The sequence below is a fragment of the Nyctereutes procyonoides genome, unplaced genomic scaffold (assembly GCF_905146905.1).
Source record: "Nyctereutes procyonoides isolate TBG_1078 unplaced genomic scaffold, NYPRO_anot_genome, whole genome shotgun sequence".
NCBI lineage: Eukaryota > Metazoa > Chordata > Mammalia > Carnivora > Canidae > Nyctereutes > Nyctereutes procyonoides.
Window position 1 is genome coordinate 14,203,553 of NW_026575044.1, and position 24,042 is coordinate 14,227,594.

The 24,042-nt window shown below is 53.4% G+C and overlaps 1 protein-coding gene across 1 annotated transcript in view; it reads left to right on the forward strand.

The window, feature by feature from the left end:
- Window positions 1–2,001: 2,001 nt before the first annotated feature.
- IQGAP3 (IQ motif containing GTPase activating protein 3) overlaps window positions 2,002–24,042 on the forward strand; it is a 35,844-nt gene continuing 13,803 nt past the window's right edge. Inside the window, exons 1-19 of the mRNA XM_055324201.1 lie at window positions 2,002–2,078; window positions 4,555–4,642; window positions 9,699–9,855; window positions 10,450–10,527; window positions 11,750–11,826; window positions 12,759–12,826; window positions 12,912–13,025; window positions 13,239–13,417; window positions 13,802–13,880; window positions 14,384–14,547; window positions 14,980–15,067; window positions 16,693–16,856; window positions 17,837–17,994; window positions 19,308–19,429; window positions 19,515–19,678; window positions 20,611–20,701; window positions 21,479–21,646; window positions 21,741–21,880; window positions 22,047–22,217. Of these exons, the coding sequence (XP_055180176.1) occupies window positions 2,042–2,078; window positions 4,555–4,642; window positions 9,699–9,855; window positions 10,450–10,527; window positions 11,750–11,826; window positions 12,759–12,826; window positions 12,912–13,025; window positions 13,239–13,417; window positions 13,802–13,880; window positions 14,384–14,547; window positions 14,980–15,067; window positions 16,693–16,856; window positions 17,837–17,994; window positions 19,308–19,429; window positions 19,515–19,678; window positions 20,611–20,701; window positions 21,479–21,646; window positions 21,741–21,880; window positions 22,047–22,217 (2,307 nt within the window). The 5' untranslated portion in view covers window positions 2,002–2,041. The remainder of the gene's footprint in view (window positions 2,079–4,554; window positions 4,643–9,698; window positions 9,856–10,449; window positions 10,528–11,749; window positions 11,827–12,758; window positions 12,827–12,911; window positions 13,026–13,238; window positions 13,418–13,801; window positions 13,881–14,383; window positions 14,548–14,979; window positions 15,068–16,692; window positions 16,857–17,836; window positions 17,995–19,307; window positions 19,430–19,514; window positions 19,679–20,610; window positions 20,702–21,478; window positions 21,647–21,740; window positions 21,881–22,046; window positions 22,218–24,042) is intronic.

The window sequence follows — 24,042 nt, forward strand, 5'->3', positions numbered from 1 at the left end:
GGAGGCAGCCACGACCTCCCCTCCTCCAGCTTATTCCTACTCGTTCTACCTCTGAGACTTCTCCCCTGCATGCCCTCTCCTCTGCAGCATCCTAGCCACAGACGTGGAGGTGGTGGTAGCACATGGTGGTAAGGAACTCAAGCTTGAAGCTACACTATCTGAATTTGTGTCTTGGCTCCACCAGTTTAGCTGTGTGACATTTCTAAGCCTCATTTCCCTCATCACTATAATGAAGATAAAACAAGATGATGCTAAATATAGTACCAGCATACCATAGACAATCAGTGCATGTTATTGCTGTGTGTGGTATCTAACCCCAGCATGTGAGAAGTACATCTCTCCTCAGGCCCTGTTTCCAGTCCCTGTTGCACTGGGATGGAGAAGACAGTGTGAGTCAGTTTGGTTCACCCCCTCCCTTCTCCCAGGGTGGAGGCCAAGGTGGAGGGAGTATGGGATGCTCCGACTTGAGAGGGAAGGCCCATTGAGTCCTTAGTCATCTACTTACTCTCCACCTGGCCCTCTCAGGCCCAGGAGCCCTTAACCCAAGGAGAAATGGGGGTAGCTCATCCATGTACTTCCTTTCTAGCTGGGGTGGGGGTTTCTGTACATCAGGGCCTTGTTAGCAACTGTTCCTTGTCAGGTCCTATGCTGCCATTGGCCTTCCCAGAAAGCAGGGAGTGGGCTTCTATCACCAGCAGTCTAGATTCCCTCTACTTTTCTGCGTGGTGAGCGAAGGGGAGCCACTCTCTACAAACCCCACAACTCCCACAGTTTTGTCTCAGCCCTGCATCTCCTCTGTTCCTCGGAAGGTTTGGATGATTTCTGTGTTCTACCCCTCTAGTGCCTCCCCTGAGGCTATGAGCATAGGCTGCAGCTTGACTGGGGCACTGGTAGGAGGGAGGGAGGGCAAAAGGAGAAATACCAGGTGGGGGAAGCCCATTAGGTAATATAGCAAAACAAAATTTTAGGACAGGTGTCATTATAATTATTCTGACTAGTTCAGGCCTTACTAGCTCTCACCTGTGCTTCTGCCTTACACTCTGGGTTGGTCTTTGGCCCTAGTGTCACCTGGCTCCAAGCCTCTGCTGCAAAATGAATCTTTGTAAAATGTGAACCGGGACTCGACCTATATGTAAAGTGTTCTTGAGCTTGTGGCTGCTCCCCAGACCGCATCCTGCTCTTCAGCCTGCTGTCTGGCATTGCAGCTGCTGCCAGCGTGTCTCTAGAGGTGCTCTTCCCGCCTCTCCCTGTCCGAACTCTGTTCACCTACAGAACTGCACCAATTTTCGTTTCCTGGGCTCCCTCCTTGGTCACAAGTGCTGTTTGCGCTAAGATTCCTCTCTCCTTCAGGCTGATGAAGTCTTGTTCCCTTTCCAACAAACATCAGCTATCACCTCCACTAGAAAGTCCTCCTGTCCTTCGCTGCCCTTAACTTCATTACCGTAGTAACTTCATTGCTGTAGCGACCTCATTCCTCTGAATATCGCTGACCTCTCATGTATTTTGACTGTCACTCATTCCAGAATAGCAGGTTATATATAGGGCATCAACTATGCTGATTTTTTAAGATATTTTATTTTTTAAGCAATCTCTACACCCAATGGGGGCTTGAACCTACAACCCCTAGATCGAGAGTTGCGTGCTTTACCGACTAAGCCAGCCAGGCGCTCCTGACTATGGTAATTTCTCTCTGCATCCGCACCATCTAGTTCACGCAAGCTGGCCCGCAAGTTAGCGGGAGCCAAGAACGCAACAGGAGGCGCAGCGGAGTTCCTGAGAACACTAGGGCAAATGATGGAGGAGAGGGTAGAGGAGGATCCCTAGAGGAACAGCAGCCCACCGCCGCGCGGAGAGGGAGATGCCGCTCCCACTGTGCCGCAGCACCTTCTTCTCCGCACCTGGCGGCGTGCCTGCGCCTGCACCGTCTGGACTACACATCCCAGCTGCCCCCGCGGTTCGGGCCGGAAGTTCTGTCGGGCTGCTGCAACGACGAGGGCGGCGGCCCGGCGGCGGGAGATTCAAACCTGGAAGGAGGAGGAACATGGAGCCGCGGAGAGCGGGCGCGGGCTCGGCGCTGTGTGAGTGCAGAGGGGGCCAAGGAGGGGGTCCAAGGAAGGGGGCGGGCCTGCGCGGCGCGGGGAGGGAGCCCCCCGTCGGGTCTCCGGCGGGCCCAGGTGGAGCCGGAGCGGCGAGACGCCGGACTCCGCCGCGCTTCAGACCTTCCAGGGTTTTCTCCCTCGTGCCCGCCTTACGGGGGCTGGGGCTGGGCGGCTGTGGGTGGTGTGGATGGCCCCTGGAGCAGGCAGCAGCTACGGATGGCGGGCATGCTTGCCACGCGCCACCAGGGGCCGGGACTCCCGTCCGATGCCGCGGGGGAGACGGTGGCCCTCGAAGTGTGCCGGGGATGACCGGAAGTGACCGGCACGCTCCTCAGCCCTGTGTCGCAGCGCCAGCTCGCTGGGTCGGGGCCCATCGTCTGCGTTGGTAACAAGCACTGCTGTGCTGCTGCCTCGCCGCACGTAACCGTGCAGGTAGTCCGCGGACCACACTTGCAAAAACACTGTTTTGGAAAGACAGTGGGGTCAGAAGGATTGGACGGCAGAAAGGCTGCTGCTGCCTGACCTTCTGAACAAAGGCAAAATCTTCTTCCACCCCTTCCCCTTTCTTGCCATTAGGGCTCAAAAAAACAAAGTCCTTGTTCTCGGATCTGTTGAAGGAAAGTTAGTTCTAGACCTGTGAAGCGCAGGAAGATTTTTTTTTCAAATAAAAAAAAATTTTAAATAAGACTGTGTGGGGGACGCCTGGGTGGCTCAGCGGCTGAGCGTCTGCCTTCAGGTCAGGGTGTGGTGATGGGGTCTGGGATAGAGAGTCCCGTATCGGGTTTCCCGCGGGGAGCCTGCTTCTCCCTCTACCTGTGTCTCTGCCTCTCTGTGTGTGTCTCTCATGAGTAAATAAATAAAATCTTAAAAAAAAAAAAATGTGTGTGTGTAGGGAGGAAGCCCTGCCCGTCTCACACAGCCCTCAGTTCATAACTCCGAGGTGATGTCATTTGCTTACTGGTTTATTTTCCATGCTTAGCAACCAATGCTTGTAGACGTTGTGTGTGTGTGAACTTGCTTAACTGCCAATTCCAACAAGCCCCGCCCCTGGTCCAAATCATGTTGCAGGATGTGCAATATAGGCAAATAAGGGAAAGGGTGGGATTAACATTACGTGTTGCCTCAAAGACAGACGTGTCTCTTTCCGAGCCCTCTGTTTTGTTTATTCCTCGTGTGTGTACCTGCTCAGCCTTCTCTCCCCCCATCTGATTTTTTAAAAAGATTTTTTAATTTATTTATTCATGAGAGACACAGCAAGAGAGAGAGGCAGAGGGAGAAGCAGGCTCCATGCAGGGAGCCTGACGTGGGACTCAATCCCAGATCCTGGGATCACACCCTGGGCCAAAGGCAGACGCTCTACCACTGAGCCACCCAGCCCCCCCCCCCATCTGATTTTGTATTGTCTTCCAGAAGGCCACTCCAGAGGTGGGAGATGGGAGAAGGGGAGGTTGAAGGGAGGTGGAGGCTAAGGCAGAATAGTATGTTGACTCACCTAGGGGATTCCCCGCTCTCACGTTTGGGGGTCAGCCTATTGTCTGCATTTTATTTAGTGTGAAGATTGTTTTCCTCCTCAGATGACTTATACCCAAAAAAGTAAAGATATCCTTGTGATCTTGTAAGACTCTGTCCTACTTCATCCGAAGTGAGTGCCCTCCTTTTCCACATGGTTCTCTTTTTTTTCTTCTTCTTTTTTTTTTTTTTTTTAAGATTTTATGTATTCATTCATGAGAGACACAGAGAGAGAGGCAGAGACACAGGCAGAGACACAGGCAGAGACACAGGCAGGGACTCATCCCTGGTCTCCAGAATCACGCCCTGGGCTGAAGGTGGCGCTAAACCGCTGGGCCACCGGGGCTGCCCTCCACATGGTTCTCTTTGTTGAGCTGCCCCCTCCTGCTTCATTCTTTAAGATTTTACTGGTGGGAAGAACCCTTTGTCTCCTCTGCTGCTTGCCTGTCTGTGGCTGTAATCACACTTGTCACTTCAGGTTGGAATTTGTCACTTACACGTTTTTCTTTTCTAATGCTAATCTGTAAGGATCCACTGGCCCAGGGCCTGACAGATAGAAGGTAGGGTACGAATGCATGGAGATTGGATGATGAGTCCCAGTTGGTCCTGTTAGCCCCAGCTTCTGGGAGGGTGCCTGAGGAGGATGACACGGGCCAGGTCTTGGAGAACACAGAGACTACGTTCCCAGCCAAGAGGGGTCTGGACGGACAGGAAGGAGGGGTCAGGAGATGGCTGGAGGGAAAAAGAAAGGAGCTCCCCGTGAAGGGGTCCTGACCAGGGCAGCTTTACGAGATGGGGGCCAAAGATTGGAGCAAGGGGTGTTAGGAAGAGGGGGACAGACGTATGAGTGGTCTCTGGGCAGAGCTGCCCTAGCAAGTCTTTTGAGAAGCACTTCAGCACTCTGGCCCTTTGTCTAACACTTCTCACCTTGACCCTCACTCCTCAGATGAACGCCTCACAGCTGAGGAAATGGATGAGCAGAGGCGGCAGAATGTGGCCTATCAGTACCTGTGCCGGCTGGAGGAGGCCAAGCGGTGAGCAGATGGCTGCCCCCTTCTGGTCCCCCTTTCCCACCCTGCCCACCCCAGGCACCTACCCCCTCACCGATACAAAAGGACAAGAGTCCATTCTTTTCTCTCTCTCTCTCTAAGACTTTGTTTTGTTAGAGCAGTTTTGGGTTCAACATCAGGAGGAAGACAGATTTCCCGTGTAACCCCTGTGCCCACACATATACAACCTCCGCTGTCAGCATCTGCAGGAGTGGCGCGTTTGTTACAACTGATGAATTCACCTTGACACATAGTCTCCCAAAGCCCATACTTGACCTTAGGGATTACTCTTGGTGTCATGCACTCTGTGGGTTTGGACAAATGGCAAATGACACATATCCACCGTTAGAGTATCTTAGAGTGGTTTCATTGCCCTAAAAATCCTCTGCTCTGCCTCTTTGTCCTCCCATCTCACCCCTGGCAACCATTCCTCTTCTCCTGTCTCTAGAGTTTCTCCATAGTTGGACTCGTACAGCACAAGCCTTTTCAGACTGTCCTCTTTGACTTAGTAGTATATGTTTGATGTTCCTCCGGGTCTTCTCGGGGCTTGACAGCTTATTTCTTTTTAGTGCTGAGTGATATTCCGTTGTCTGGGTGGACCACAGTTTATTAATCCATCACCTACTGAAGGACATCTTGGTTGCTTCCAAGGTTTGGCAGTGAGGGATGAAGCTGCTATAACCATTTATGTGCAGGTTTTGTATGGACATGTGTTTTATTTTATTTTTTTAAAGATTTTATTTATTTATTCATGAGAGACACACACACAGAGAGGCAGAGACACAGGCAGAGGGGGAAGCAGGCTCCATGCAGGGAGCCCGACGTGGGACTCAATCCCAGGTCTCCAGGATCACACCCTGGGCCGAAGGCGGCACTAAACTGCTGAGCTACCTGGGCTGCCTTGGACATGTGTTTTAACTCCTTTGGGTAAATACCAAGGAGCATGGTTGCTGGATCATATGGTAGGAGTATGTTTAGTTTTGTGAGAAATTATTAACTTGTCTTCAACATGGCTGCACCATTTTGCATTCCCAGCAGCTGTGACTAAAAGCCTGTTGCTGCATTTCCTCTCAGCGTCGGGTATTGTCAGCGCGGCCCAGAGTTTGGTCGTTCTGATAGGTGTGCAGTGATATCTCATTGCTCTAATTTGCATTTCCCTGATAACGTATGATGTGGAGCATCTTTGCAGATGCTTAGTTCCCATTTGAGTGTCTTCTTTGGTGAGGTGTCTGTTAATGGGAGTCTGTGGCCCATGTTTTAATCCATTACTTTTTCTTTTATTGTTGAGTTTTAAGAGTTCTTTGTGTGTGTGTGTTTTTGTTTTAGTAATTTTTACGCCCAACATGGGGCTCGAACTCACAACTCTGAAATCAAGAATCACATGCTTCACTGACTGAGCCAGCCAGGTACCCCGTTCTTTTTGTATTTCAGATACTAGTCTTAGCAGATATGTGTTTTGCATATATTTTCTCCCACAGTGTGTTTTGTCTTCTCATTCTCTTTTCTAGAGTAGAAGTTTTTTTGTTTTTTTTTTTAAGATTTTATTTATTTATTCATGAAAGACACACAGAGATAGAGAGAGGCAGAGACACAGGCAGAGGGAGAAGCAGGCTCCATGCCAGGAGCTGGATGTGGGACTCGATCCCGGGACTCCAGGATTGCGCCCTGAGCCGAAGGCAGGCACTAAACCGCTGAGCCACCCAGGGATCCCCCTAGAGCAGAAGTTTTTCATTTTAATTAATTCCAGCTTATCAATTATTTCTTCCAATGATTGTGTCTTTGGTGTTGTGTCTAAAAAGTTATTGCCTAGGGTTGAGGTGGGGGATTATGGCCAGGGGCCCCTGGCTGGCTCAGGCTATGGAGCATGCAACTCTTGTTTTGTTTTGTTTTGTTTTTTAGATTGTATTTATTTATTTGACATTGCACAGGCAGGGGGAGCAGCAGATGGAGAGGGAGAAGCAGGTTACCCACTGAGCAGGGGAGTGCCAACCAGGTGTACCAAGCATGCAACTCTTGATCTCGGGGTCATGGGTTCAAGCCTGATGTTGGGCATAGATATTTTTTTTTTTTTTAATAAACTTAAAGGGCAGTCTGGGTGGCTCAGTGGTTGAGCGCCACCTTCAGCCCAGGGCCTGATCTTGGAGACCTGGAATTGAGTCCTGAGTCGGGCTTCCTGCATGGAGCCTGCTTCTCCCTCTGCCTATGTCTCTGCCTCTCTCTCTGTGTGTCTCATGAATAAATAAACAAAATCTTAAATAAATAAATAAACAAACAAATATACAAACAAACAAACTTGAAAAAGTAAAACAAAAGTCATTGCCACACTGAAGGTCACCTGGGTTTTCCCCTGTGTTCTCTTCTAGGAGTTTTACAGTTTGGCATCTTACATTTAAATTGATGATACATCTTGAGTTGATTTTTGTGACGGGGTAAAGTGTATGTCTGGATTTATTTCTTTTGCATGTAGATGTCCAGTTGTTCTAGTGCCATTTGTTGAAGAGATGATCTCTGCTCCATTGGATTGCCTTTGCTCCTTTGTCGAAGATCAGCTGACTGTTGTTATGTGGGTCTGTTTGTGGGCTCTCCATTCTGTTTGATACGTCTATCTGTTTTTTCACTGAGGCCATACTATCTTGATTACTGTGGCCAAGATGGGTGGTGTCAGTCCTCCAGCTTTGTTCTTTTCCTGCGATATGGTATTGACTATTCTGGATCTTTTGGCTCTCCATACAGACTTTAGAAACAGTACCTTTGATGTCCACAAAATAATTTGCTGGGAGTTTGTTTGGGATTGCACTGAATCCGTAGACCCAGTTGAGATGAACTAACATCTTGGCAGTATGGAGCCTTCCCATCCACGAGTGTGGGTTATCTTTCCATTTTTTTCTTTTTTTTTAAAGTATTTGGAACCCAGTCACAAGTCTCACAAGTCTGTTTTTTTTTTTTTAAGATTTTATTTATTCATGAGAGAGACACAGAGAGAGAGAGAAAGAGAGAGAGAGAGGCAGAGACACAAACAGAGGGAGAAGCAGGCTCCATGCAAGGAGCCTGATGTGGGACTCAATCCCGGGTCTCCAGGATCACACCCTGTAGCACTAAACCATTGTGCCACCGGGGCTGCCCTATCTTTCCATTTAGTTTGGTTTTCCTTTGACCTTATTCATTAGGGTTTCATAGTTTTCCTCAGAGGTCTTATATATGTTTTGTTGGATTCATACCTAAGTGTTTCATTTTTGGGGTGCTAACAGAAACAGTATTGCGTTTAATTTCAAATTCTAAATTCTTCACTGCAGTATATTGGACCGCAACTGACTTGTATAGTAACCTTATGTCCCATGGCCTTGTGTGGTCACTTATTAGGTCCCTGAGGCTGTGTCACCTTCTTTCAGATTTTCCACATAGACGGTCATGCCATCTGTGAGTAAAGGCAAAACCACATCCTTTTATCCCCGTACACACTTCAGTGTCTGTCTCTAAATGTATGGACATTTGCTCACATAATAACCACGATGCCATTTTAATACCCAGAGAAGTTATCCATTAATCTTTGGAAAATCAACACCAAGCCATTTTCAAATTTTCTTGATTGTCTGAAAAAATAACCTGTTTTTCAGTTGGCTTATTCAAATAAGGATCTAAAAAAGCTCACATGTTATGTTTGGTTGCTGTGTCTCTTGAATCTTCTTCAATCCAGAATAGCCCACTCCCCTTTCCAGTTCTTTATGTCATAACTGGGTGAAGAAACTGGCTCATGTGCCCTGCATTCTGGATTTGTCTGTTTGCTTTCTTGTGTCAAACAGTTTGTTTCTCTGTACCCCATGTTTCCTGCAAAGGGATGTTGGCTCTAAAGGCAGCATAAAATGCTTAGTTCTTTCCTCTTTTTAAAAAAATTTTTAAAAAAGATTTTATATATCCATCCATGAGAGACACACAGAGAGAGAGAGAGAGAGAGAGGCAGAGACACAGGCAGAGAGAGAAGCAGGCTCCACGTAGGGAGCCCGATGCGGGACTCGATCCCAGGACTCCAGGATCACACCCCAGGCCAAAGGCAGGCGCTCAACCGCTGAGCCACCCAGGCGTCCCTAGTTCTTTCCTCTTTTTTTTTTTTTTTAAGATTTTTATTTATTTATTCATGAGAGACACAGAGAGAGAAAGGCAGAGACACGGGCAGAGAGAGAAGCAGGATCCGTGTAAGGAGCCTAATATGGGACTAGATCCTGGGTCTCCGGGATCACGACCTGAGCTGAAGGCAGACGCTTAACTGCTGAGCCACCCAGGTGTCCCTAGTTCTTTCCTCTTAATCAATAGTATATTTTTAATGTTCTCTAGAAAAGCAGATCACATGAGTAGACAGGAAATCAGTGGGGAAGTTTGGAGAACCCCTCTGAAGACCCCAATGCTCTCTCACACCACCATATTAACAATAGGCTTCCTGGGTCTACTCCCAGTGTGTTCACACTTGTTAGCTCAAGCAGCCCCTGCCGCTGCCTCCTTGGTGGGGGTGCAGCCCACGCTGTCTTCAGTGTGCAGGTCACACAGCAAGGCTCTGAGGGGTGAGGTGGAGGAGATGGTGTGCAAGGCAGATCTTCTGGTTCTGTGGCCTTTCTGTCCTTTTGTGCTGCTGCCATCAACCCACAACTTCTATCGTCATCAAAGCTGGGTTAGGGCTGTGTAGGTCATTCAGACAGATGTTACCCTCTAGGCCTGGGTTCTCAGAAAACACGCAAAATGAGAAAAGTGAGCAGATTTGGTATGGTGGGATAGGTGTGCCAACCAGACTGAGGCAGGGTCTAGCATGCAACAGGTAAGGGCCTCTCCAAAGCTGCGCCAGTTCAGGATCTGTCAGGGGATTTTCAGGGATGGGCAGGGGCTGAGGACTGGCCATTCCAGTGTTTGGGGCAGCTTGGGATCAGGTGGGGACAGCCAGACAGGGGCAGAAAGGGGAGTGGAGAGTAGGGCAGGAGCAGAGGCAAGACTTGAAGGCCCCTCTCTGCCCAGGGAGGGGCGGGTGACAGGCACTCTCCTGCTCTTGCACTTTCAGCTGGATGGAGGCCTGCCTGAAGGAGGAGCTTCCTTCCCCGGTGGAGCTGGAGGAGAGCCTCCGGAACGGAGTATTGCTGGCCAAGCTGGGCCACTGTTTTGCACCTGCTGTGGTTCCCTTGAAGAAGATCTATGATGCGGAGCAGTTGCGGTATCAGGTAGGGAAGGGAGAGCTCTACCTTCCAGCTGCTTCTTCCCAAACTTCCCCTTCTCCCCAAAGCTGTGAGAGCAGGGTGACCACATAATTTATTGTCCAAGCCTGGACATGTTTGAGGATGAAAGGGGGTGCTAGCAATACCTGCATGGGGCCCACAGGAGTGGTGGGTGTCCCCCAGCCGGACACTGTGTGCTGTCTTTAGCAGCAAGGGACTCCTGCTAGGTGGGCCCTGAGATGCCCCTGAAGGACACTTCTAAGCAGACTTTTCTGTCCACGTGGACACTCAGAGGCTTGTGGCCTTGCCACCCTGATGGTACCCCTGGGCCCGCTGCCCCTTCCCTGTGCTGGGCCAACCCAGCCTGTCTCTTCCTGTGTCACCTCCAAACTCCTCTTTACTAGGAAGCCTCCCTGGGTTGTTAATCCCACCTTCTCAGATGTCCTGCTGTGTCAGTCATTCCTGGTGGTTTCTGTCTGTGTTTCTCTGGCCCAAGGGGCTAGGGGACAGAATATGGGAAACCAGGGTGCTCTAGGCTCTGCCCACAGGGAACCCTGAGAACTGTGGAAATAGATTCTTATCTCTTTCCTTCCCTTTCAGGCAACCGGCTTGCACTTCCGGCACACCGACAATATCAACTTTTGGCTGTCGGCAATAGCCCATGTTGGCCTGCCTTCGGTAACACTGGGCCTCAAGATTGGGGTTCATCTTTACTCTCCACCAGCACCTCACCCCTACATGCACACTTTGTCTCTCTGGCGCCCTCTGCCCCCACCACGTGTCTCTTAAACTAGCGTAATCGGAGGATTTTGATTGCAGATGCCCATCTCTCAACCATGCTCCTTGGCTCTGCCTCTCCTTCCTGTGGATGAGGGACGTGGAGGGAGGAGGAGGCTCCCTGACCTAAGCTGTGTTGTTCCCATTAGTGAGCCCCCATGTGGTGCAGGAGATGGACTCATGTTAGCCAGCCTTCTTCCCACCAGTTTCATGGCATGAAGCAAGGGCATGCCATAGGCTGCATCCCTCAGTGGTGGATTCAGATGCCTAGGCTCAAGGCCCCTGCTGGACACCTGTTGCATGTTCTCTCACTCTTTAGACCTCGTGTTTCTTGGTTCTAAAATGGGCATGGTGACCCCTGCCCTGTCTGCCTGGTAAGGTTGTCAGAAGGACCAGATGATCTGCACAGTTCTCCTTTGTGCATTGTAAAGAGCAGTACAAGTTAAGGCATGATAGGACTTTACAGGGTTTCTTCTTCCAGGGAACTGTGAGACTAGGGGGCGGCAGTAAAGAAAGTCTTGGTGGGAGGCAGGAGCAATAGAGGCCATCTGTCCTCAGTGAGACTGGAACACCATTAAGTCTCTAGATTTGGTCCTTCTTGTGAATCTAAAGTAGCCAAGAAGTTTTGGGGTCAGACCCATCATAGTCCCCAGGTAATGTGGGACACCATGCTTCAGAGGACTCGGTTCTTTGAGAGGCTCCCGCTGATCAGAGGCCTCTGGCTTAGAGACAGGGATGCATGCCCTGCCCCCTCTGTGATCCTTGACAGTGTGTGCCTCATGGGCCCTCTGTGGGGCGAGAGTCCAAGGCAAGGGGCAATAGGCTGGGTAGGGAGCCTCTTTCTCCTGGAGGATATGGCCTGCATCCTATAGCCTTGATAACCCTGCCTGGGGCTGTGTCTATCGCTGGGCTTTTGTTCAGTCTGTGGCCCCTGGGCCCTTCTGTAACACTTAGTGTGTGGGGGCAGTGCTGGCTGTAAATAGCTGGGGTGATTGACCCAGAAGCCCCAAGTGACAAAGGAGCACAGACCCAGGTAGGAGAGGAAGACCACTGCTCAGCCCAGCCTTCTGTAGCTGGTACTATGACCTGTCCAAAGGCAGTAACCAGCTGGCTTCCCCTCCAGACCTTCTTCCCGGAGACCACAGACATCTATGACAAGAAGAACATGCCCCGGGTGGTCTACTGCATCCATGCACTTAGGTGAGAGACCCCAGACTTTTGTCATCGAGTTTCCTCTCAGTGGATGCAACCATTGGTTGGTAACAAATGTTGGAGTGGGAAGGGGGGTGGGTACTCCATGAAGATCACTTCTTAGGAGAGTGAGACTTCAGATTTTTGTAGTTGTGTTTAGATTTATGTGCATTTTTAAAGAAGATTTTATTTATTAGAGAGAGAGCACGTGTGCATGTGCACAAGCAAGGGGGAGGGGCAGAGGGCAGAGGGAAAAGCAGGCTTTCCACCGAGCAGGGGGCCCAACATGGGGCTCCCTCCCAGGACCCCTGGATCATGACCTGAGCCCAAGGCAGACGCTTCACCAACTGAGCCCCCCAGGGGCCCTGATGTGCATGTTTGTGGACATGTCTGTTTTGTGACCTGTGGGGCTGAAGGAAAGGGCAAGAGGAGGGAAGGGTCTTTGCTTGTGACTGGGGAACAAAGAAATCAAAACGGGACCCATCAAGAGTGTCACATGCAAGTCATTTAGTTTGAATGGTGACAGCTGTGTGGTACTACCCATGGCCAGCCCTTGGCAACAAGCTGGCTGAACCTTAAAGTACCCAACCCGTTCCTTGGTCAGCATGTTGCCTCTTCTTGACTTTATGTTCTATGTCCTTTCAAGGGGATGGGTGTGCTTGGCCCTGCAGTCTCTGCTTACTATGCCCTCTGTCTCTGAACGGTGACCTGCTCCTGCCACGTACACTTCTCTGTGAGGTCCTGATCCCCCCCACCTCTTGAGCATCCCATTTATCTTCTGTAGCACTTATCTCAGGCTGGCTTCCAATAACGTCGCTCCCTGTGGACGGGAGGGCCTTGGTGGCAGCTACAGTGGTCCCCACATTCCAAGTCCCCACGTCCAGACCTACGTGTTCAGCGTGTCACCATAAAGAGGCCCAAAGCCTTCCCTTCTCTTCCAGTCTCTTCCTTTTCCGCCTGGGACTGGCGCCTCAGATACATGATCTGTATGGGAAAGTGAAATTCTCAGGTGAGCCCCCTCCTTCCGCAGCTGCTCATGTGGGCATGGTCTCGGGGACTCTGGCTCTGAGGAAAGGCATCTGTGCTCTTTGCAGCCGAGGAGCTCAGCAACATGGCCTCTGAACTGGCCAAATATGGCCTCCAGCTGCCTGCCTTCAGCAAGATTGGGGGAATTCTGGCCAATGAGCTGTCGGTGGATGAGGCTGCAGGTAGGGTCTGGGCTCTACCATGCAAGGGGTGGGCTCAGTGAGAATAGGAGGATGCCGAGCCTCGGATGGATTCTGGATGCCTCTCATCTGTTGGCAGGGCTGCCAGGCCTCCCGGATGGAAAAGGGGGTTGATGTCATTGGCCTGCGGCTGGTTGTACTGTAGTGGCCTGGGGTTTGTCTGGCCCCCTGACCTTGTTTCCACACTCCTTCCAGTCCATGCAGCTGTCCTTGCCATCAACGAGGCTGTGGAGCGAGGGGTGGTTAAGGATACCCTGGCTGCCTTGCAGAATCCCAGTGCTCTGCTGGTGAATCTTCAAGAGCCTCTGGCACCCATCTACCAGGAGCTGCTGGCCCAGGCCAAGGCGGAGAAGGCTGCCAGTGCCCAGACCCACGTAAGGAGGAGCCTCAGGTGCTAAGAGCCAGGTGGCCTAAAAAACCTCCAGGGGATAGGACTCCTATCTGTCCTGTCACCACGCCCCAGAGTTGCTAAGAGAAACTGTCGCTTATGGGTTATCGTAGAGAAACAAGAGAAGCACCTGGGAGGATAATGAGGATTCAGAGGAGAAGGCAGGAAGGGCTTCTGGGGGCTGGACGTTCAGGACAGGATGATACCAGACAGAAGATGCTGAAGGTGGGCTTGGAGCCCTGGGTTCTCCAGATTCCTTCTGACCACACTGACCTTTGGCCTGGGAAGGCCCCAGAGGAGAAAAAAGGTATAGTCAGGGAGGGAGGAGCAGAAGATGGGGCTGGTTTCCCAGGTCTCACTCTTTGTGCAGGATGGCGGGGAGAGCTGGGACCTGTATGACTGCTTCCTGACTCAGGCTGAGATCCAGGGCAACATCAACCACGTCAACGGTAAAAAAGAGATGGCCAAGAGGGCTTTGGGGTGCTCTCGGGGGTGGCTCTCAGCCCAGAGGCCCTATGGCCTTGCTTAGGCCAACCCTTGTCTCAGGGAATGATCCAAGGCAAAAAGCAGCATGTACTGTTTTATGGCTATGTGTCTAGAGAGGTGTCCCCATCTAGGGAGTTCTGTTTGAATGGAGATCTGTGGAGAGGGTAGAGGCAAAGGGCAGGCCTTCCAGCCCCAAGGGCAACTGGACTAGCGTCCTCAAAAAGGAGATGTGAGGAATGGATGGAGGAGAGGAGGTGGCAGGAAGTGCTAGAAGGCTCAGGATGGAGGGGGCATCTGCCTGTTTGGGGCAGTATGTCCTCAGGGTCTAGGGACCCTGTGTGGGAAGGCTGTGGAGATCCCACTGAGGATTTGGGACTGGAGTGGGGTGGAGGGAGCTCTGGACTGGCAGGAAGAATAGGGCTGGGTTTTCACACGTTGTCCACTGTGGAGTCTTGGTCTTTTGCAGTCCATGCAGCTCTAGAAGTTGTTGATGATGCGCTAGAAAGACAGAGCCCTGACGCCTTGCTGGAGGCCCTTCTGGACCCTGTCCTGGCCCTGCGAGGGGTCAGGAAAGACTTCACCAACTGGTACTTGGAACAGCTGAGCTCAGACAGAGAACAGAAAGCGCAGGTCAGGCTCTATTACCTGCCACCTGCTCAATCGGCTGTGGGATGGGGGTGAGCCTCTTCCATAGGCGTCACCTCTGTCACCTCCTGGTATTCAGTCAGTGCTGACTATGTGTGTAAATGATTACATCACCGCAAAGCCTAGTGGCCTAGACTGACTGGGGTGGAGGGGTACCCAGGGGCAGCCCGATGAGCAGTGACAGGCTCCCCTGTTACCAAAGAAGGGCCTCAGCTTGTCAGTCCCGTCTTCACGGCTGTTGGCTTTCTCCCTGATGTGATGTCCGTGTTGTCTGGGTAGTTATTTCAATGCCTGCTGGGTAAGGAGGAGACAAAGGCTTGAGGCAGGGTGTTGGGGGGAGCTGAGAGCGTGTGTTGGCAGCTCCTACAGGCGTTCATGGCCCAGCACTCCCTTCTGTTTCATTCCTTCCCTCCCCAGGAGTTGGGCCTGCTGGATCTTCTGGAAAAGGAGGAGGTCCAAGCTGGTATAGCTACAGCCAACATGAAGGGTGATGAGGAACAAGCCAGTAAGTCACCTCCAGGCTGAGGTGTGGACGGGGCCCATCACTGCCGCCTCTGACCCTTGACTGGCTTCTATGCAGGGTGGTGCAGAGTGCCATCGGAGTTTGCAACCCCAGCCTAGTGTGGGGTTGTATGCCCAGGCCCAGGCTGCCTGGAGGCACATCACAGTTAGGTTCATGAAGGCTCTGGGGGTGACGACAGTCCATCCTGCCTGCTGGCTCTGGGGCTCTGGGGCTCTGTCCCTGTAAGTGGACACTTTCAACCTGCTTGAATCCATTGGCTTCTCAAATGTAGCGATTTCCCAGATGAGAGAAAAAATCGTGATCCCACTCAGTTCTCCTTAAAAATCGACGTGTACAAATATAATTCTTTATTGGAAGAGCATGTTGGTGATGTGTTCTGCCTGGGGGTCAGCCCACCCACAGCAGGAGCTAGGCCACGCAGAGTGCAGGGACCCAAGCCCTAGCCCAGGGCCGCCAGCCCTGTTCTAGCCGCTAGCTGCTTGTGGTCGCTCAGCTCTCTCATTGCCGGAGTGCACAGGCCTGATGCTCACGTCTTTGCTGCGCATCTGCAGGTCTTCCTGGGCTCCTCTGTGCTTCAGCCTCAACTTTGGTCCCATCTGCTCAGTGAGGCAGATGAGACCTACAGGTCTCCCTCCCCCTTCCAACCCTGCTAGCTGCCCAGACAGGCTGCACTTCCCCGGCAGCCTGGCCTGCCCCACCACCAGGCCCCTGGTTGTCTGGGTTTTGTTTCTTGCACACTGTCACCCATGAAGAGCGGGCAACAGCATCCTCCAGCACTGCCTCCACTGCTTCCGTCCTCCCTCTCCCACCAGGACCCCTCCTCTCCCAACTGCCAGAGCTCTGGGGGAGGGAAGGCAGCGCTGACGTGGACTGACTGGTCTTCATATCCTCATTTCTCCCCAGTAGATCTATCTCCTTGATGGCAGCACCCAGATCTGCCTGGCATTTTACAAGCCCTTGCATTTGAGACGCACACATGCCCCACTTACTCCTGCGTTTTGTGCCCAAATGGCTCCACTTTGGGACTGGTTGTTTATCCCTCCTTGCTGTCAGCAGGATTTGGCCCCTGGGGCCCCTTGACTGACTGCTTCTTAGCTACACTCCACAGTCTCTTGCCTGTCTTGTCACCTCCACCAGGGCGGCCATTCTGTTACCTGCCAAGCTGCGGATCTCTAGGCCTGACAAATTGCTTTTTCCAGTGCTTTGTACAGTGACCTGGCACTTTTTCCTCCTAAATACTTAGAAACTTTTTTTGAATTTAGCAGAAGACAGAGTAGTTGTAGTTTTTTGAGATTTATTTATTTGAGAGACAGAGAGCATGCGTGTCCACGCACAGGAGGGGGCAGCGGGAGAGGACCCAAGCAGACTCCCCGCTGAGCACTGACTCAAGGTTCGATCCCACGACTCTGAGATCATGACCTGAGCTGAAACCAAGAGTTGGATGCTAACTGACTGCACCACCCAGCCGCCTCAAGGCAGAACAACTTTGAAGGAGCAGTTGCAAAGCCATTTCCCCTCAGAGACCCCTAGCAGCAGCTGGTTAGCCAGGAAAGTAGGATGGGCCCCAGGTGCCCAGCCTGTACAGGCCTCTCCCTCCTCCCCTGCAGTGCTCCAGGCCGTGTGCAGGATCAATAGAGCCATCCAGAAGGGAGTTGCAGCCGATACTGTGAAGGAGCTGATGTGCCCAGAAGCCCAACTGCCTCCAGTGTATCCCTCTGCCTCGGCTGTGTACCAGCAGGAGCTGACGGCACTCCAGCAGCAGCGGGGAGGGGTGAGCCCCAGGAGCCGTGGGGGGCCCAGGACAGTCAGTGCAGAGCACCCTCAGAGGGATCCAGATAGTTGCAGGGAGGGAGAAGTGGATATTGTCAGGGACAGAGGACTTCAGACTAGGGAATGGAAGGACCAGAGCTGGGACTAAGCCTGGGAAGGCTTCCTAGAAGAGAGGACACCTGTGAAGAATCAGACCCACAGCAGGGAATTTTAGAGCATGACCCCGGGCATAGCCCTCAGGAAGGGCGCTGTCTCCACATTGGCAAGTGGTATGAGGCACAGAAGGCAAGTACCAGCAGGTAAACATAGGAACCCAGGCCATGGATGTCAAAAGTGGGGGTAACTTCTAGCTCTGTGCCTCCTTGCCATGTGTCCTCAGGCAAGCAGGTTACTTGTCTGCTCCTCAGCTCATATGTGAAGTGGGAGCAGTAACATACCACATGGGATTGTGAGGATTCAACAGTCACTGTATGCATTAGCGATGAGCCTGGCATGTAAGCTCAGCTGCTGGAATTCTTGGTGGCCATCTTCTGTCTGTGGAGGACTGGATGGTGCTCAGGCATGGAGAGCAGCACATGCTGGGGTTTAGAAAGCGGGAAGCCTGGGCCGAGAAGTGGAGCCAGGGCCTTGCACACTTCCCAGTGTGGCTAGGAACCAGAAGGGGGGCCACAGTTAAGCGTGGGCCCTGGAACCGGGGGGCTAGGTTTAACTTCCCTTCCTGTGGGCCCATCTGTGAATGAGGGGTTTTGATAGCCCCCCCCCCCCCACTGGCTTGTTATAAAGTCAAGTGAAAATATGTGAGGCGCTTACACACTGGGCACACAGGGAGCTCGTTCTCAGGTAGCAGATACAATTAGTCAGTGAGTGAATGAATCCGCTGGGGCTTGGGATAGAGACCGGGATGTTGGGGAGCCTTGGGGGCAGGATGGCGGTGGCCCCAAGCCTTCACTGCCCCATGGGAATCGGCGCTCCCTGTTACAGGAGCTGGGCCATGAGGAGCTCTTTGTGGCTATGGAGATGCTGTCAGCTGTGGTCCTGATCAATAGGGCCCTGGAGGCTGGCGATGGCGACAGCTGCTGGAGTAGCCTGGTGAACCCCACCACGGGCCTGGCCGAGGTGGAAAGAGAGAATGCTCACCGGTGAGAACTGTTTAACCACTTGTCTAGGAGGAAGCAGGTGGAGGCAAGACTCCATTCTGCTTGGAGACCAGCCTTCTGGGCCTGCCCTGCCCCTGGGCCCAGCCTCCCTCTTGGTCTGTCCACAGCTCCTCGGCCTGTGGCTCATCCTGGGAGTGGGGGGCTCAGTCATCCCCTCTTCCTCCATGTTGTGTGCTTCCTAGTGGAGGTCTGAGTACCACCCGGTGTCAGGTACTGTCCCAGGTACTAGGAAACAGCAGTGAACAAAACGAAGTTCCTGCTCTCATCCAACCAACATGCTAATGGAAGGGGACCGGAAGGGGGGATAAGCCATGACCAAAACCAAAAGGGGCCAAGGGTACAAAGGGTAGGATATGCTGGGGGTTATGGAAGGCCCTGTTGGTAAGGGGTCTTGGAGAGACCTCAGGGCCTCTGATTACTAGGGGGCCGTACAGGGCACAGGCCCAGAGCCAGTTGTGTACTTGGTGTGTCCAGGGAAGCCAGGAAGCCACGAGGCAGGGTAACACGAGGAGAGCGACAGGGTGAGCTACACCATAGCTGTGGCTTTCCCTCTGAGTGAGAAGGTTGCAGTGCAGAGAGGCCGATTCAAGCTACTATTGCCAGACTCACTGTGGTTGCTGTGCTGAGGACAGGCTCTGGGGTGGACAGAGGCAGCCTCTAGGCCAAGTGTGAGGGACCCTTGGCCAAAGGTGGTGGCTGTCGAAGCGGCGAAGGGGAGTCCGGATTTGGATCTGTTTCCAAAGCAGATCTGCCTGGATTTGGCTGTGTGTGGACCTGGGCTATGAGAGGGAGAGTGGTTGGTTGTGACCTGTGGACCTGGGCTGAGAGTGGTCAGGTGTGACATCAAGATCTTTGTCCTCAGAGGTTGGAGTGAATGTTGACCAAAGGGGTAGGACTGGGAGATTCAGGCTGTTGGGGGGGCAGTGGTTTGGGGGGTCAGGTGTGAGTGGTCAGGTGTGGGTGCTCATCGGGCAATCTTGGGCAGGTGGGCAGAGGCAGCTGGTGTTCACAAGTGGGCTGCAGGTGTGCTCTGGGAGACATTAGGACACGACACCTCAAGCCCTGAGGTCAGGATCAGATATGGAGACAGAGCGGTGGGAGGCTCGGGCTGTGAGGGTGGGGAGGAGCCAGCACAGGCTTTGAAAGAAAGACCAACAAGGTGAGAAGGGAACCAGGAAAATGTAATGAGTGGGAAGCCAAGCAACATGTTCTGACTTGCCCTGACTTCTGGCTGCTGTCGTCCCTGCTGCTCACCTACTTCCGACCCCCATCCCCCCCCCCCACCCCACCGCCAGTTACTTTGATGCTCTGGTGGAGCTGCGACAGGAGCGCATGCCAGACGGGGTCACCCTGAGCTGGAATGACCTGCAGGCCACCGTGTACCAGGTCAATGCCCAGGTCCAGGAAGAGACCGACCGTGAGTGGAGTCCAGGGTGGATGGGGGCAGCCCATCCCTGACTGTACCTCTGGGCCCTCTGCCCACCTAGATCTGTCTTTCCTAGAGATCCTTGCGGTCAGCCTCATCAATGAGGCTCTGGACCATGGCAGCCCCAAGAAGACCCTGTCTGCCCTTCTGCTTCCCTCGGCTGGCCTGGACAATGTCAGCCTTGCTGTCGCCCCTCGGTATCATCTCCTCCTTGTGGCAGCCAAGAGGCAGAAGGCCCAGGTGAGGGCTGGAGTGTCTGGGTTGGTCGCTGGAGCAGGAAGAGCATCCCCTGTGGGTAGAGCTGTGCCCAGGATGCACCTTGGGAGGGCCCAGTCTGATGACACAGTTCCTTCTGGGGGTGGAGGTAGGAGGGGCCATGGGGCGGGGGGCACCGGCCCGAGCTCCAGCTGCCAGCATGCTGGGAATGATGGGGCCTTATGGTGGGTTGACCCTGTGCGTGGCTCTCACAGTTTACTCCCCTGCAGATGTGTGGTGATATCGAACTTCTCTCTGGGTCAGGGCTTTAGGGAGACAGTAGGACAGCAGTATGATTGGGTTCTTCCTCTGCCGGGCATTGTTTGTGTGCCTTACAAATGTGGTGGGTTCAGGAGAAAGTGCTTTAGAATGCGGCCTGGAACATAGTGCTTGATCAAATGTTTGTCTAGAAAGTTCCATCTGGTAATGAGTGTCAGGAGTGAGCAGAGTCTGGGGTTGGGGTGAGGTGAGCCATAGGGGTGAGGGGACCAGCCTGACCATGTGGCAGGCACAGGCTCACTCAACCCATGCTCGCATATAATCCAGGCCCCACCTGGTTTGGTAGAAGGATTCGGAGCAGGAATGGGCCAGACAGGGTGGAGGTTGGGGTTGGGGTCAGGGTCATCCTGAGAAGGAGGGTGTGTGTTGGCACAGGTGAATGGGGCGCTGAGGCACAAGGGCAGGAAAGTGAGTTGCTCGGAGGATGGAAGAGGATTCTGGGAGCTCTGTGGCCAAGCTGAGTTGATGCTTGGCCAGCCTGAAGGCAGGCCTGGAGAGCGCCTTCTGAGCCTGGCAGCAGCCCTAGGAAGCAACAAGGCCACGCCAGCATGCGGCAGGTGGGAGGAGTGGACACTGCTGTCCTGCCTGTACCTTGGTCCTTGGGCAGCTGAGTCTGGAGCCATCTCTCAACTTCTTAGGCGACAGGAGACCCTGGGGCAGTGCTCTGGCTGGAAGAGATCTGCCAGGAGGTGCTTAGAGCCAACCAGGACACAGACGCTGCGCAGAGAAGTATGTGGGAGTCCAGGGGAGGTGGGCTCATCACCCCCTCTGTGGGGAGGTGGTCCAGAACCAGATCAGGGCCTCGCTGCTTCCCTGGACAATAGCTCTCCTAGTAGCTGGGCAGGAGAGTCTTGGGGGCTGAGGGCCCACGGTTCACTCGTGCTTCCATCCACACCACAACCTTCCACGGGTACTTGCCCCAAAGTGTGAGCGTGTGACATCAGGTGGTAGCCAAAGGTCTGTCCTGTCTTGTGTTGGTAGCTGGAGTTTGGGGTCCCGATGTCAGCTCTGGCTTTGAGGACAAGCAGACAAGATCAGTGTGCACCCACACCAGCGTTTCTGAAACCACACCAGCTGGTGTGGGTGCTGGTTGTGTCCATCCATAGTGTCTGGAGTCCCTTTGTCCACCTGTCTGACATGAAGGCAGCTGCTGCACTTCTTGGACTTTATTTTCTTCTTTAGAAACCGTCTTGAGGTTCTCTGTTTGTATTCTGCCTTTGAGCTCCTGTACAAGCGTTGGAGCTGTCCTCTTAACCCAGCCCAGCAGGCCCCATGATGCCTCCCTCCAGGAAGCCTTCCTTGACTGCTGCTTTTCCCTCCAGGCACAGCTACATGCTGCTATTTTCATCTGTCTACATCCACACTAGGAGGTTCCCTGTCCTTCCATCAGATAGGGGGTTTGTTGTCCCCTTTTCCTGAATCCCTCCCCCGTGGACAGGACAGAGCCCATGGGAGGGACTTGGGAAAGGGTAAGGACCAACCACTCCCTCCCCATGCCCCTGGCAGTGGCTCTCGGTGTGGCCGCCATCAATCAGGCCATCAAGGAAGGCAAGGCAGCCCAGACAGAGCAGGTGCTAAGGAACCCCACTGTGGCCCTCCGAGGGGTGGTTCCCAACTGTGCTGACAGCTATCAGCGGGCCCTGGAAAGTGCCATGGCAAGGAAGCGGTACCCAGGTAATGGCCCCAGCCTCACCCTCTGCTCCTCTGCCTGCCCCAGCCACCTCTTGGCCTCCTCTGAGCCTTCTCTCCTTACTTGGCTTCTGCTCAGGAGACACAGCTTTCTGGGTCCAGCACAACATGAAGGATGGCTCTACCTACTACTTCCACCTGCAGACCTTCCAGGGCACCTGGGAGCGGCCCTCTGGCTGTCGCCTTAATATGTCCCACCTGACTCGGGAGGAGATCCAGGTTGGCAGAGCCCCTGTGAGGGAGAGGGCCAGAGAGGGGACTCCCTGTGGCAGAGGCTCCCGCTGGCTGGGGTGCTGGCTGCACCCCTGTAGGGGAGGGAGAGAGTTCCCTGCAGCAGAGGCCTCACCCGTTGGAGTGCCACAAGTTCTCTCTCTCACTTCCACAGTCAGCCATCACCAAGGTTACCGCTGCCCATGACCGCCAACAGCTCTGGAAGGCCAACGTCGGCTTTGTTATCCAGTTCCAGGCCCGTCTGCGTGGCTTCCTTGTCCGGGAGAAGTTTGCTGAGCAGTCCCACTTTCTGAGGACCTGGCTGCCAGCAGTCATCAAGATCCAGGTGGCAAGCTCTGGCCTTCAGAGTTGTCAGGGCCTGGGCTTATCTGAGCTTCAGGGTTTCCTTCCTTCCTGCTTTGTGCTGAGTAGAGTGAGGATGATCTTCTGGCCTCTGAGCAGTAGGGGTTATAAGCATGCCATGTAGAGCCTAGATTGCCTGGGTCTGAGTCCCAGCTCCACCACAAGTAGCTAGCTGTGTGACCTCGACAGGCACTTACTCTCAGCCAGTGTCCCCATCTGCAGAGTGGGAACATAACCATTGTGACATGCTCCATATGGGGTGCTCATGAGGATTAAGGAAGGCAGTGGCATCTGAACAGTGCCTGGCGGGCAGGCAAGAACATGGGCAGGTGCCAGTTACTGTCCCCAGGGCAAGAACTGCTTTGTCAACTCCCTGCGGGGAGGTAAGAGTGAGATTTGGTAAGCCATCGGGCGTCGGACACAGGAAGAGGATACCCTGGGGGCTAAACAGGAAAGGGTGGACCAGCCACAAGGGGAAGAGCCCCTGTCTTTTCTCTCCAGCTAGCCCTTTCCATTCATATTCTGACCTGTGGTTGGTCCAGTGCGGCCTTGGGGCAGGACCCACAAGTGACTGGGAAGATGTGCCTCCACCAACCATTTTACAAGCCAGGAAAGATGGGAGTTGAGCAGAGACCTCCTCAGGTAGATGTGACCTGCAGGTTGTGCAGAAGTGTGAGAAGTTCCTTTTGAATGAACACTGCATACCTCGTATATAAGGATGCCACCTGGCCCAAGGCAAGGACAGGAGATGGATGGGAGACACACTGAGGAGTGACCACATCTCCTCTGGCAGGACCTAGGGAATGGCTGACAGTGGATGCTGTGGTGGTGGGGACACAGAGGCAACCCCAAGAGCGGCGTGTGGGAGGGATGGGCACATGGCTCTGGAGTCCGAGTCATCACGTGTGTGGGTTTGTGATGGAGGGCTCAAGCTTTACAGTCAGAGGCTGGAATTTGCCTCGGGTACTTCTGGGTCGTACGGCCTTGGGCAACTCTCCTGAGTCTACTCCAACACAGTTTCCTTAATCACAGTGATGCATTGATTGTGCAGGTTTAGCAAGAAAGTTTGTAATGCTAGGTGCAATGAGCACTCCACTGGTGGTAGCCATTATCACATGTTAAATTGCAGGGCGTCGGTCCCAGAACTCAGTGCAGAACCTTAGTGATTACCATTTAGTGGTCTGATCATAAGGATTCCTCCCTCTTGAGCCTGGGCTGGGATTTCACACCCAAATTAAAGAGCTGAAAAGCCACAGTAATAGTGGGAGAGGGGAAGGGGTTAGAAGGCACATGTGCTGCCAATGCTGGAGCTGTATGGGCTCTGGCCTGGGTTCTGGGAACCAGGGAAAGGGAGAGGTGGCCCAGAACATCAGGCCACCTGTCCTCCAGCTGTAGGGAAAAGTCAGGAATGGGGCTGCTGGGGTGTGCTGAGACTTGAACCTCTCCTGGAAGCCCTGAGCCTAGCTGAACCCTCAGATCAGGTCCTGACCTCTGACCAGTCCAGACTGGGAGGCCTCTTCTCTAAGCGGGAGCTGTGTATGGGCTGCTGGGGGAAGAGCTGAGAGGGGTTCCTCCACTCCTCACCACAGTAGCTGTCCAGAGGGACAGCCTGCCCCTGGAGAAGGAGACGAAGCTGTGCTGAGGGAAGGTGGGGGGTGGGTCTTTCTGGCCTCCAGACTAGGGGGGACAGCTGCTGTCCTGAGGGCACACTGCCTCTTACATCCTGGCTCAACAGAGTGACAGGGTTAGCCCCAGGGGTGGAGCCCGGCCAGGAGAGCTGGCTTTAGGAAGGGCTGGGGGGATAGTTG